The following is a 14,846-nucleotide window of genomic DNA, read 5'->3' as shown; positions in this document are numbered from 1 at the left end:
CAATAGAACATTGGTCAGATTATATGTTTGGACCACCCTCCGTGCTGTGTGCTACGGAATGTATAAATATTTTATTTATTTTTCTTGTTATGTATAATGGTCATGGACACCAAAATGCTGTAATGAATTAGAAGGGGAGTCAAGATTCAAACGAAAATGAAAAAGATCAAGTAGCTACATGGTAATTTATGAATTTTCTTTTATTTTCGAACAATTTATGCTTGACGGAATTCCTTTTATTTTATGTGTTTTTGTTGCAGTGGAAGAGGGTGATGTCTTTTACTGCGTATTATGCTTACTAAAGTTTTGCTTTAATATTTCACAATTCCGATTGTACGAACGGTATAAATAAATATTTTATTGAGTTTTCATATTATTGCATGCATTTTCATGTCCAATTTGAGGTTTTGGTAATGAATTATGGGTTTCATTAAGCAATGATAGTCGATGCAGGATATTACTTAAGGAGACGCCAATTTAAAGAGGATGTGTGTGGTCACTGGTCACTACAGTGTCACATTGAAATCGTACAACAGCGATACTTTTGAAAATTGACTTCGAAAAATGGTTTCCATTTTTTCTGAAGAGGTCTTAGACCTGAAAAAAAAATACTAGTGGCTGTTGTGTTGGAACAATATTTTTTTCGGATGTCACTGGTATGAATCGATTAGATTGAATAGAGTTTTATTTTGAAAATTGGAATGCCACTGGATTAATTGGATGCCACAGTCATTGTTCGTTAGGGACAAGAGATAAACATTGAAATGTTTACGAATTTATAGCGGAAACTATTTTTTTTTGTATCTAATGCTCATTTATTTTCGAAAATATCATAAATTCAATTCAGTATTTTCCTCGAACAAGCCAATATAGTTTCGAAAATAATTCTTCCTCGTCCGGGCAGATTTTTTTTAGGTCTTCGATTTATCTCTTCAGTCCAGGGCATTGCATGATATGTTCTGACGTTTGGTCTTCTTTTTCACAGAACTTGCAAAGTGGGGAGGGCACCAATTTCATTCGATGCAAATGTTTGTAAAGTCGATCGCACAGTCTTCGGGTTGATCATCGACCATGCTTTCTCTTCGGACAATTCGGTATTGCTTTTCGTGATTGCATTTCGTACAGTCTGCTTGATCAATGTTTTGTTCGCGTTTGCGTAATTTTGATTCGTGACCTTCCGAACTTTATTCGGCAAATTTAACTCGTATTTCCGGTGTAATTGTTCGATTTTATTCACAAATGAATATTTCGATTTAAGACGTTGTTCGGTTGTAATGAAATTGTTCCATAAGTTGTTCGGGGTCCTTACAATTCTTTGATATAATTTCAAAGCTGCTTCTTCTCTGGAGAATTGCAATGTTTTTACATCGGTGAACATTTCCATTGACGTAATCGGTGTAAATTTCACTCCACCACAAATCGTCCTCAATGCCTTGTTTTGTAATATTTCGAGTTGTTTGTTGACTGAATCACTAGCTGTTATCAGTAATTCTTCTCCGTACGTGAGGACTGGGTGAATGTACATATTGTAAGTCAGCAGCAATGTGTCTCTCGATGTTCTATTTGATCAAATTGAAGTGCAATCCAATGGTGTTGAGGAATTTCGCGCCGCGTCATTCACAATAACCCCCAAAGTGACATTTTCCTTTTACAAAATGTGTCATTTTGTCAATTATTGTGAATGACGCGGCGCGAAATTCCTTGTAGCCAATCCAATTTGTAGATTTGAATTTTTGTTGAATAATTAGCGAAGAGAATTACTGATATTAATGGCTGAACTATTCCTTTTACCAATATATTTCTGAATATTTAAAAAACCAGATGAAAATAAAGATGAATTATTCATGTACAACAATGTGTTGCATCATCATGTTTCATATATCTACTACCACTATACAAAATTGCTACATTGAATGCATTGCTCTGGAGGCGATAATGTATTTTAAGTCAGATGGAAATGCACACGTCTGTCGTCACCCTTGCCGGTCACGCTTACTGGTCCCTACAATTAACCATTGATGTTACAGAACATCAAGCAGAACACCGTGATTGGTTGCTCTACATGTGGGACAACGTACTTTTCGAGAAGATCGTAATCTGTAATATAGAGGCGCTGCCGACATTCGGGTATTACTTTGTATGGTTTAGCATAGCTGAAAGTTAGGCTTCTGACGACGTAGCATACAAACTTCCTCCCCTGCGATACAGAATCGTAGAGAATATTATTACAGTCATTTCACTTCCGGATATTTTCTGATGTTCTTGAACACTGAGTCTGTTCACTTTGAGCTATATGGAGAAGCACCGCTTCTGAAGTAGGGGGTTATCTCACAATCTCACATTCTAATTCGATTGCTAGATAGAGCATTGCAGGAACATTTTTTATTTAAACGTGTTCACAATTACACCTGAATAAAATACTGTTAGAGTAACTTTATTGGGCAGACTTAAAATTCCATTACAAAATTCTGAGCCAAACTGAAAAAAAGAAATCAGCTAGAAGTTTAACGTACAGTTTACTCCAAAATTAGTTTGTGGTTGGCGATTTTAATACCACAAGAAAATGGTCTTATGCACGTGGGTGGTAGCGTAAACGACTTCTAGTTCCATAACGTTTTTTAGTTCCTCTGATGATGGTGTTTATCCAATTGATCTGAAATTCACATTTTGTTTATCTGAAACGGCGAACTCAATTTTTATTAGGTCACTCTTACCATTGTTTGACCTGATTCATCGGAAGAGACATTCTCTTTGAATGTTGACAAAATATCCGTAACGATTGTGGTAACCTCAGCGGAAAATATTTTTAGCAATTCAGTTCGAATGGCGGCAATGTCTCTGTCCGTAATTTCGTTGGGATTTTTGTCGTCATCGGTCAACGCTGAATCTACAGCATTTTCCAGAGCAGTGAATTGTTCCGGTGTAAAAGGAATGTTTCTTACGGCTAATGTAGACTCGATCAATAATTTCAAGAATTTCAACTGGAAAATTAAAATTTTAGAGATGGAAACCAGAAAGAGATACAATTCCACTATGTACTCACGCCATTAGCACCTTGTTCAGCAGACGTTTTGGCCAACATCATATCCATGACGACTTTATTGACGTCATTGATACGATTTCTTGGTACCTTGCCATTCAATTCGCTACTGATTAAGCTTGTTATGTATTCGCCAGCTTCTTGACTTGTTGGTTCGGCTTCAGCAGCTATTTCACGAGGTATACGAAAGGCCGCGGACTCCTAAACAGAGTCGAAATAACAACAGTTCAGATTCGATGATGGTTCATACAACCCAAATTTTCCTTTAAAGAATACTTACGTTGATCACGCAAATGGCGAACAAAAATGCGAATAATTTTATTGCAACCATTTCTGAAACTTTTCTTGTTTCGACTATTTACTGAGAAATTCTTGCAACCAACGCAAATAAAGACGATTATAGGTCGACCATTCAATTTATAGTTATAGCTCCTGTTTGCAATCAAAAATGTCGAAATGTTATCTAAATTCAAGAGTAATCTCTAGTTACAGTGCTAGACTGGTGCGCCGACATCACTGAAAAAACGCCTCAAAATTGGTACTGCTGCACATACAATGAAAACTAAAAATCAGTAGTATGATACGAATCTCCCCGATAGGGCGGTTAAGCTTCCAGTATTTTCCGAGATAGAAAAATTATCGTGAACAAATTACGGGCGCTTTCGATTACTATGAATTGCTTCTAAACGCCGCGCCAAGGAAAATAATTGTGCGGCGTGCGGGGTCTATACTGAAATCATTCGAAATTCACACAATGACCCGATGACCTAAATATCAGCTCGTCTCAAATAAGTTTGAACTTGACTTTCCTTGATAAATATTTGTACTTATATTTCGGAATTTTTAGAAACGCAATTTCCCGTTAATATTTTTGCATTTTTTTTTCGCCGTCCACATGTACCGGAATCATGCTTTCGTGTGAAGAAAGCTGATAACACCAAATTGATAAATAAATGGGTAGTGGTCTGTACGTAAATGCGAAAATCAATCGAAGGCGTAAGACCTTTCGACCACTGTTTCGATCTGTGAATTAAATTATACGTCTTTCGACGTTTTGCATTAATATGCAGTTCAAAAATACCATTTCTCATCAGGCCATGGCGACAGTGGTACTCGATACAGTGCTCTATCGAACACTATACCGATTTGCACACGAAAAAGTCTAGCGACTCATAATTGAAATGAAATTTCAATTCGGTCCCAAACTCAACCACTCGTGGCTAGTGTGTGTAGTTAGCCACCACAAAGCTGGTAATACGAAGTATCGTACACGTGTTAAACTTATGAGAGTTTTTTTTCCAAAACTTCATAAGTCGCACGTATTCATGTAACGTGGGTGATTCTTTTATAGATACAAGGTGCAATGTATTGTTGAATTTGTTAAACCAAATATGAACCGATCATCATTACACTGGTCAACACAGAATGCAAAGCATTCATCACATCAACAACGAATCTGGTGCCATTAGACAGGCACATTATCTGAACAAGTAAGACCTTTCGACCACTGTTTCGATCTGTGAGAAAATTAAATACGTCTTTCGACGTTTTGCATTAATATGCGCACGCAATAGTATACTGTTGGCTCGGCTGAGAAAAATGCAATTAGCGAGTACGAGAAGTTGCAACGTCTGACAAACTTCCCAACCGAGCCAACGATGTCAACGGCAGTGAAATAGAGTACTATTTTTATATAGTAAAACGAATGCTCAAGGAAATGAATTCATGAGCTCATGAGCTCGAGTTGTGGAGTTTGAGTGCTAATTTTGTGCTAAGATATGATATCTACTGCAATGTATGGATACTGCCGTAAAGCAAACACGTTCGACCTTTAGTGAAACCTAATAGAAAGTTAATAGTCGGCATTACTAATGTCTATCGATATAATATAGTGAAGATAATTAACATCAAAGTAAGTTTTAACACATTTTTGGACATGTTTAGTAGGGTGGGTCTACCTAAAATCGACCAAGGAATGCGAAACGGCATAAAAAAATTCAAAAATTAATTTTTCCCTTGCCTGCTAGGATGATTTTTATTTTCGGGGTAGTAGCATGAAATTGACTGATATCTCGGGAATTCGGGAATAGAAGGCATTACTGCTAGCTAGCTGTAGTTAATGGCTAAGGAGTCCAGCTATGAAATACCTTAAGAACGTTGTTGCCCTTCGCCTTCACTCGGACAAAGTAACTCTGTCAGTGTTCCCGACTAAGACTTTTCGACAAAAAATGTTAACTTTATTTGGAAATAAAATCGACAAATCATGCCATAATATGTCGTGTGAGGTATGTCTGAACATGTCATCTCATGGAGAATCCATTGCAGAGGAGTTTGTTGAAAACGAGTTGAAAAAACTCGTAGGAGCTCTGTTTTCGGAAGCCCAAACTTTTTGATTGATTTTTATAAACATAGATGCTATTGGCAGGCCATTTCACCTGCATAGTATTTGTAAAATGAAAAATGCTATTGGCAGGCGCCTGCCAATAGCATCTTTAGTAATAATTTGGCTATTGGCAGGCGCCTGCGAATAGTCACTACGTTTTATAAAATGGAATCTGACTGCTTTATTTTAGGGCCATAAGTTTGTCAATAGATCGGCGAAACCATTCTAAAAAAATAATCTAAAAGATACTAGCTGTGTCGCTTTCGGGTCATTTTTACGTTTTCAACCACCAAAAAACCAACAAAAGTTCATTGTGTCGCTTGTTACAAATCCGCGCTATCTCCAGCCGATCGCTAACAACGTTAAACGATGATTCCTGTAATTAATATTTCCTTTCCTATATCTTTTCGAACCTTTGAGACTTTCATTTTTACTCGGGGAGGCATGTCTTATATGTTATGGTTGTAGTTGTTATCAGCAGATATTGTTGAAGTCCAACATTCTTATGCCATTTTAAAACTGCTTTGGGGCCATTACCTCTACCCAATACGAATGACGCCTCACACATGCAAGAGAAATCATTCAGTGAGTATGCAGACTCACTTGGCGAACCCAAAAAATCACGAGGCATTGGAAAACGAATTTCACATTGTAACAGAGGTTTGAAGAAAAAAAGGTCAAAAATCGGCCCACTTTACTTTACAGTCACGATTTAGAGTAAAAGCTCTACAACTAACCCTCTAAAATGTTCGTTGAGTTTCGAAGAATCCTTTAGCCATATAATATGTGGGGTCTTTGAGCGTTATAGACAAAGGGAAGTTTTGACCTAGATTGAAGTTGTCCGTCCATCGTACCTATATTACTCTTCGAGTAGATCACCCATTTCGTGTATCATTGTAAATGTCCTGTTTTAATGAACTAAAAATATTTACGAATTCCTAAGTTAATAAAGTAATCAAAAGTTAATTGAAAAATGTGTATCATCTGTTCAAATTAACTCCCCAAAACACAAGTCAAATTAAAGATAATTAAACAAGATACAAACGCCGCCCCCCTCATTTGAAAAAGAGTCATCCGTTTCCAATAAATATTTGAACTTACAAACCACTTCATAGTATGAAAGACGCTCATTTTCAACTAATTAAAAATTCTAACAAAAAAAAATATTTCTATGAAGAAGAAAAAAAAATCTTGAAATACCTCAAGATGGTAAAACATTCAAGAGAAATTTCTGAATTAATTAAAACATTAAATTACCATAATTGCTTCGAAAACTTTACGAAAATATGAGCCCCTTATCCATTTCGGAAAACTGAAAATGAAAAGTCCCTTTATTAATTTAATTTCTATCCGACTATACATATAAGAGATATTATACAGCCGTACGTATACACGTCGTACATTATACACATTACACATTAACTCTATTCATGAACTTTGGCTCTCGCTTTTCATATAAATTAAAAATCTTCATCATTCGGTCTGCCAGTATGTTTTAACATTTCATAAGCGGTTGGATATACTTAAAACATTGTGCTGAATTGTGTTCACCATTTTCTCTTGAGACAGAAAAGTTTGAAAGAATTTCTTTTCAATTGGAACAACGAAAGGATTTCATAAATGGCAGCCAAAAGACTATCTAAAATTGAAAATTATTTTAGCGTACAAACGGTCAATCTGGTATTCGTTGGCATTTGGTTTAATGTTGAGAAAATTTTGAACATTTCACCGCGGATAACCAGAATTTTGAATTGGATCTATGATATCTTCATATTGACATTGCTGTCGCACATCCTCATATTGTACTTTATTACGCTGAAGGCGAAGCTGGGATACGATGAAATCTCTTTTAATGAAATAACCGATGCTGTGTCACAGATAAATGTTTACGGATTCACCACATTCATGCACTATTATTGTCGCATCAGAAGCAAACGGCATATTGAGCTACTGAACTATGTGAATCGACATTTTCGATTTCGATCGAATAAAGGTGAATGTTGAACATTAGCTCTTAATTTTTGGTTTGAACGTCTTTTAGCGAGAGAATGAGATGGTGAAATAGACTATTTCAAATAGTACAATTCGTTAGGGGTTTGGTGAAATAAAAATTTCGTAATGTTAAACGAAGTCCAACTTCAATGCTTTGTAGGAAGGATTTCGTATAAAACCTTTTGCTCTCTGAGCCCCAAGGAAATGAGTCATTACTGCATCGACTTCATTGCGTTAAAACTCATTTCCCGCAAGCTTAGTGGGTAAAATATCTTAGTTAATTGTTTGGAATTTTGTATTTTGCCAATTGTGGCGTTTGCAGCTCGAGCCGAAGGCGAATAACGTAATCTACTACTTTTTTTTAATTCAATTTTTGTCCATTCTATTAGGATTGACCTACGTCACCTCCGAACGAATTTATTTCATAACCAAAACTCTATCATTTTACTGGACACTCACGGGCGTGGTATCAACACTAAAGTTTGGCCTGACTCCGATAATAACTCGAAAACGAATGTTGCCGTTGAAATTGATGTATCCATTTGAGACACTGGTAAGTACCATCCTGCTCTACTCCGCCGGATTTCTGTCAAATTAACGTTGATTTCCAGGAAAGTCCTACGTATGAAATTTTAATGATTCTACAGTCAATAGCTCAAGTGAATGTCGGATTCGGTTTTTTGATTTGTGTCAATTTCGGTGTCGTCATTGCAATGCTTATTGGTACCCAGTATGATATACTGGCTGTATCAAACAAAAATATACTGCACACAGCTATGTTTAACGCTGGACGTATTTCGGAGCTGAGGTTATTTAATATTCGATGTGATTTCATTGCTGACGCTCAAGTGTGTACGGTCTTACGTCCTTTCAGAAAGCTCCAAGAAAAACACGAAATACTCTACGACGATTCAAACGTTTATTACATGAGCAAAGAGGAAATGGACAATCTAGATGATGGTGTGAACCCTACACCAGTCCAGAATGGTTCGTTGAATTGCAAAAGGTCCAAAAACACGTATTTAATCAAAGAGAAATTTATCCAATTGTTGTCATTTGATTTATAGTCTTACCACTAAACCATCGTCATCGTCCCCAAAGGATAGCCATCCAAAGCTCTATAACGAACTCCGTGATGCGTTGCGGGAAAACGTTTTACATCATCAGACCATTATCGAAGCTCATCGAATTTTGGAGGACATCATGAGTCCAATTATTTTGGTGAAATATACACAGGTTACCACACTGCTTTGCACTCTCTTTGTGACTATTCTGAAGGTATAGTCTCAACGTCTATTGATTTTGAAGAATTTTTGTCAGAAATGACAACGCTTTATCTTTAAGATATCGGGCCCGGTAATGGTCTCGTTCATCGAATACGGAATGATGGCCATATTTGACTTAGCCATGTTGTGCTACGCTGGTGAAATTATTAAGACTGAGGTGAGTCTTAACTTATGAACAGGCAAATGAACTTAAAAATTTCGAATAAAAAGGCCTAATACTTGTGCGTGTTTCAAGTAGCTTTACTCAATTCCCTTTCTCGTGTAGAGTCTTAAAGTCGGTGATGCCCTTCTACGTTCCCAGTGGTATCGATTCGATGTCAAATTCCAGCGACTCATTGTCATTGTTTTGGCAAACACCCAAAAATCGCTCGTTATCACTGGCGGTAAATTTTTCAATCTTGGTTGGGATTTATTTGTGACTGTAAGTGAAATCGTAAATGGGCGAGACTTTTTGTAATGACTTATACTTTTCAGAGTTTAAAACTTTCGTTTTCTTGTTTCACCTTACTTAACAAGCTTGGAAATAATTAGAACTGTTAGATATGTTACATGCGTAGCAGTCACACCTCTCTAAATTTGATTGGATTGAATAGAGTAAAAGTTAGCTGCCAATAAATATCACTTTCACCAGCATAAATGAGCGTTTTTTTGCAATGAGACGTTAGCTTGTTCCACTCCAAGCTAGCTTCCTATTGTAATAGAAGTTTTCCAGGCTATTTTTAAACGCTGTGAGAGACTATTCTCAGCAAAAAAAAAACTGTTCCACGGTGGGGCTGAACCACATTATTTTGGGACTTCCGTGAACATGGGGATATTGGTTTGGAAATGAATGGAGAATGTTTTTTGAGTGATTTGACCGCAAAATCAAAATCGTTTGGGTGGGAATGCTCGCAAAAGCTATATTTGTTGCTCAAAATGTAATCGACGGAACACCTTGCATAATAATGCGCACGCTGGAACTTTAGGCTCCCTGGACTTTACTTAAATATTCTGGGAATACAGTTACCCAATTATATTATGACTACGGTTGTGGGATTCATTCCTTTTACATCCTACACACTTCCCACATTCAATTGAACCAACGAATTCAATTTCATTTTTGATTTTGTCGATTGGCACCATTGACAGACAAGTGGTTAGTTCTCATTATCTGCTTGTGGTGGCACCATATACTTTGCGTGTCCAAGCAGTTAAAGAAGTACTAGGTAGCGTCAATCAAAATTCTGAAAGAACAGTTTAGATCAAATCTGATTTGATCGCAAAGGCAGTAAGGGGCCATTCACAAATTACGCACGCTCTTAAGGGGGGAGGGGGGGTTTGACAAAAGCGTACGCTTCATACATTTTTGAAATTTTCTCCATACATTTTTGCGTGCAAGGGGGGAGGGGGGTCTGAAATTTCGAATTTGATGCGTGCGTAATTTGTGAATGGCCCCTAAGCAATTTAGAAGGTTTTTTTTGTGCACTATATGTATTTTACATGCTACATGCGTCGAAAACGTACTTTTCATGTTTCACGCACTAATTTCGACTTCCAAAGCATGCAAAAACCACTCGGGATAAAAAGATGAAATGTCTCGTTTTCGCGTGTTTATTGACCTCGGCTACACCTCGTATCAACAAAATTCACACGAAAACCATACTTTTCATCTTTTTATACCAAGTTATATAAAATACTAATGCTTTTCTGATCTTTCAAACATGAAAAGGAAATTCGTGTGAAATGGGAGAAATGTAAAACCCTAATCAAATATATGTAGAATGAATGGAACGAATTACATGAAGAAACAAAACCGTTAAAAACGTGTGTTGATTGTTGAGTTTAAATTGGACAAAATAGCAAAATTCTAATCATAAGATGTTGTGCAACAAATTAGCGATCGGCTGTACCTCTACCGTTTTCGATATCCGCCTTCTTGGTACATAACATATGCAAGATTCTTTTTATGCCAAATACTGCGAAAGTTTGTATTTTCGGTCCTCAAATGGTGACCGAAAGTTAAAAAATTTCAGGCCTTGGGCCGAAAGTAAATGTCACTGTCATCATTTTACTTTCGCCCCGTGGGCTTGCGTATTTGCGGGCCGAAAGTAAATGTCACTGTCATCATTTTACTTTCGGTCCTCATATGTCTCGAAAACACATGTTCACTTGATTGAAAGTACGCATTGAGTGTAGTGTTGTGTTGACGATAGCCAAATGTTTTGTGAGCAAGTGAATGTATGTTTACAGTAATTTCATTTGTTAAATTGTTTTTATGTATATACCAGGGAGCTGCCGCCCCCTGGACCCCCGCGCTTTTCGGCATTTTGGTGTTTCTACAGCAAATTTTGTTGATAACTCAACAGTTTAATTAAAATTATGTTTTGTTTCGGACCGAAAATACAAATCTTCCGCATTATTTGGCATAAAAAATAGTATGCATCACTCGGGCAAAAGTAAAAAAATTCAAATCGTGTGATTGCCGCCCTTGCCTGCGGCGCGGGCTGCAAACTTCACACGTTTGAATTTTTTTACTTTCGCCCCTTGTTATGCAAAATACTATTTCATAACATTTTCATTGTTCATTTGTCAACAGATTGCGAAGTGACATTTCAGTTATTTTTAAGCTTTTCGTAATATCGCAAAAACTGTAGGTTATTTCATTATCTTTGGGAACACGGGTTCTCCAATTCAAATGAGTGATAGATCGTTGGATTCGTCTTTCAATTCTAGAGAAGTCGCATCTTTAATTTTTTCGATTAATTTTGTTTGTTTTCGGTGCAAAGTGTTCAAAAGTGAAGGCTTGTCAGAGGGTCCTGTGAACAGTTTTTCAGCAATAACTCAAGAAATAATTATTTAAAATCATTGGTATGCTGTACTAATGTCGGTCTTGGGAAGACGTACTACAGGTGGAGTGTATGCACTGGTTGGTGCAAGTACACCTCCATGTGACTCTAGAATTCAAAGAAGAATTCGACGACCTATCACTCATTTCAATTGGGGAACCCGTGTTCCCAAAGATAATGAAATAACCTGCAGTTTTTGCGATATCACGAAAAGCTTAAAAATAACTGAAATGTCACTTCGCAATCTGTTGACAAATGAACAATGAAAATGTTATGAAAAGAATCTTGCATATGTTATTTACCAAGAAGGCGGATATCAAAAACGGTGGAGGTACAGCAGATCGTCATTTTGTTGCACAACATCTTATGATTAGAATTTTGCTATTTTGTCCAATTTAAACTCAACAATCAACATACGTTTTTACCGCTTTTGTTGGTTTTTTTCATCCAATTCATTCCATTCATTCTATACATGTATTTCATTAGCGTTTTACATTTCTCCCATTTCACACGAACTTGCTTCTCACGTTTGAAAGATCAGAAAAGCATTAGTATTTTACATGACTTGGTATAAAAAGATGAGAAGTATGGTTTTCGTGTGAATTTTGTTGATCCGAGGCGTAGCCGAGGTCAATAAACACGCGAAAACGAGACATTTCATCTTTTTATCCCAAGTGGTTTTTGCATGCTTTGGAAGTCGAAATTAGTGCGTGAAACATGAAAATTACCGTTTTCGACGCATGTAGCATGTAAAATACATATAATGCACAAAAAAAACCTTCTAAATTGCTTACTGCCTTTGCGATCAAATCAGATTTGATCTAAACTGTTCTTTCAGAATTTTGATTGACGCTACCTAGTACTTCTTTAACTGCTTGGACACGCAAAGTATATGGTGCCACCACAAGCAGATAATGAGAACTAACCACTTGTATGTCAATGGTGCCAATCGACAAAATCAAAAATGAAATTGAATTCGTTGGTTCAATTGAATGTGGGAAGTGTGTAGGATGTGAAAGGAATGAATCCTACAATCCCATAGTCATAATATAATTGAGTACCTGTACCTCCAAATAAATTTCTAACAATCAAAAATTAAATTTTAGATTTTTAGAAATTTATTTGGAGGTATTCCTCGACTCCTTTACTACTTCCCAGGGTGCCTAAAGTCGACAAGTCACAGTAACCGGCAGAGTGTTAAGCCGCGAATCAGAATGTTTTAGAATAAAGTTTTAAGGTTGTAAAATGATTTGTATGACTCAAATAAGTCTCTACCATTCAACTGAAACCCATTTCACAGGTAATTAGACGATAAAAACTTAATTTTAAGATATTTAGTGTCCCCCACGCCCCTCCTCAACAAAAAAGAAGTTTTTCCGAAATGTACCCAAAAACTAAAAACGCACATCGATTCAGGGACCTTTTGGGAGCTCAGAACAGCATTCAGTAAAATCGGACCAGCTCCTTCACTATACAAAATTTTTCATTTCATGAAATTTCATGCACCCCTTCGAAACCATTTTGTCACAAAAGTTCACTGAGTTTACATATTTTGATCGAAGTTAATTTGTGTCTTATAGTCAGAGGTCATACCTTTCTAACGATACCCCACTCAATGTATCGAGTCGCTAACTCGAAAACAGGCTAAATAGTTAGGACACTCATATTGAGTCTTCTTATACTTTCCATATTTTATTTGGCTTCGATAGAAGGAACGTAAATAAAACGTTTTTTAAAGACAAATTTATGAAAATGAAAACTAAACTTTCTTTGATTCAACTTTTATTTCGATTATAGTTAAGGTACAAAAATATCACAAATCGGGAAGACGAATACTAAATTAAAATTAAGAAAAGATCAAGAAAACGGAGTACACTAAAAATATTAAAATCACAGTGAAAATATCACAGTAAAAATGATCAAAGAATCATCGTCTTTGATTACTCCGTTTACTCTATTTTCGAGTTGGTCGACTTCACGACAATTTTCAAGGCAACAAACTAATTTTTCTCACATGAAATACATTGAGTGGGGTATCGTTAGAAAGGTATGACCTCTGACTATAAGATACAAATTAACTTCGATCAAAATATGTCCACTCACTGAACTTTTGTGACAAAATGGTTTCGAAGGGGTGCATGAAATTTCATGAAATGAAAAATTTTGTATAGGGAAGGAGCTGGTCCGATTTTACTGAATGCTGTTCTGAGCTCCCAAAAGATCCCTGAATCGATGTACGTTTTTAGTTTTTGGGTACATTTCGGAAAAACTTCTTTTTTGCTGAGGAGGAGCGTGGGGGACACTAAATATCTTAAAATTAAGTTTTTATCGTCTAATTACCTGTGAAATGGGTTTCAGTTGAATGGTAGAGACTTATTTGAGTCATACAAATCATTTTACAACCTTAAAACTTTATTCTAAAACATTCTGATTCGCGGCTTAATCAGGAGTGTTCCATCGATTACATTTTGAGCAACAAATATAGCTTTTGCGAGCATTCCCACCCAAACGATTTTGACTTTGCGGTCAAATCACTCGAAAAACATTCTCCAATCATTTCCAAGCCAATATCCCCATGTTCACGGAAGTCTCAAAATAATGTGGTTCAGCCCCACCGTGTGTTCTACTATTGGTTGTATGGCCAATAGAAGTTAGATGGCCACATTCTTCCTGTTACATTCGATATTTTTAACGTTATTTATTGATTATTTAAATATTGAAAACGTTTTTAACGTTGCGAATTGACAACGGAATAATAGAATATCAAAGAAGTGAGTGTTAAATTGAAACGAATGAAGGAAAAATCATCTTGCCCAGCCGCGGATTTGAACACGGTACCTCTCGATTATGAGTCGAGAACTCTAGCGCCAGAGCCACGAATTCAGACAAAATGATATTTCCGTCGAACGCCGACTTTTATGTCGGTTAGCATGCAAGATTGAATGTGTAGGTGTGATGTATATTTCTGAATATTCTGAACATATATCTTGAAATTGTCAATAACGCGTGGCAACGTGCAAAAAAAAATCAAAACCCACCAGAAACCGGTGGCGATCGTGGCGATCCACTTATCAACGGACAATACATAAACAATTTCCTTAATCTATCGTTACAGTTTGTAACAAAAAACACATTCGCCATGTGTGAAAATGTGATGCAAACATTTCACCTTAAAATTCACGATAATAAGGCAAAAAAAGCACGAAACTAAAACTTAGGCAACAGCACAAATATTATCATTTTGTATTAGTACGTAAAATAAAATTGATAAAAGAGTTGAGATAAGAAAAATGGAGATAAAATTGTAAATGAAACAAAAA

General features: G+C 36.4%; 3 protein-coding genes and 1 long non-coding RNA gene across 4 annotated transcripts in view; 3 read left to right on the top strand and 1 right to left on the bottom strand.

Annotated features, from left to right (window-relative positions):
- Positions 1–14,846, top strand: part of LOC119083231 (zinc finger protein 271-like) — a 700,255-nt gene that overhangs the window by 214,715 nt on the left and 470,694 nt on the right. The window lies entirely within an intron of this gene.
- Positions 2,419–3,461, bottom strand: LOC119083296. The gene is made up of 4 exons (XM_037192990.1): positions 3,321–3,461; positions 3,044–3,241; positions 2,715–2,981; positions 2,419–2,653 (listed from the first exon to the last, which is right to left on the bottom strand). The coding sequence occupies exons 1-4, from the start codon at positions 3,369–3,371 to the stop codon at positions 2,570–2,572; spliced, it is 600 nt and encodes a 199-aa protein (XP_037048885.1). The 5' UTR covers positions 3,372–3,461; the 3' UTR covers positions 2,419–2,569.
- On the top strand, positions 4,080–14,755 carry LOC119083305. Its single transcript, XR_005088835.1, has 3 exons — positions 4,080–4,263; positions 9,835–9,840; positions 14,745–14,755. It is a non-coding gene; the product is annotated as an uncharacterized LOC119083305 (long non-coding RNA).
- LOC119083270 (putative odorant receptor 85e) lies at positions 6,968–9,262 on the top strand. Its single transcript, XM_037192956.1, has 8 exons — positions 6,968–7,416; positions 7,805–7,968; positions 8,027–8,223; positions 8,290–8,421; positions 8,483–8,693; positions 8,760–8,858; positions 8,967–9,122; positions 9,176–9,262. The coding sequence occupies exons 1-8, from the start codon at positions 7,044–7,046 to the stop codon at positions 9,230–9,232; spliced, it is 1,389 nt and encodes a 462-aa protein (XP_037048851.1). The 5' UTR covers positions 6,968–7,043; the 3' UTR covers positions 9,233–9,262.

This window comes from Bradysia coprophila, unplaced genomic scaffold (genome assembly GCF_014529535.1).
Source record: "Bradysia coprophila strain Holo2 unplaced genomic scaffold, BU_Bcop_v1 contig_583, whole genome shotgun sequence".
Taxonomy (NCBI): domain Eukaryota; kingdom Metazoa; phylum Arthropoda; class Insecta; order Diptera; family Sciaridae; genus Bradysia; species Bradysia coprophila.
Note: the sequence above shows the minus strand (reverse complement) of the source record. Positions and strands in the feature narration are given on the sequence as shown.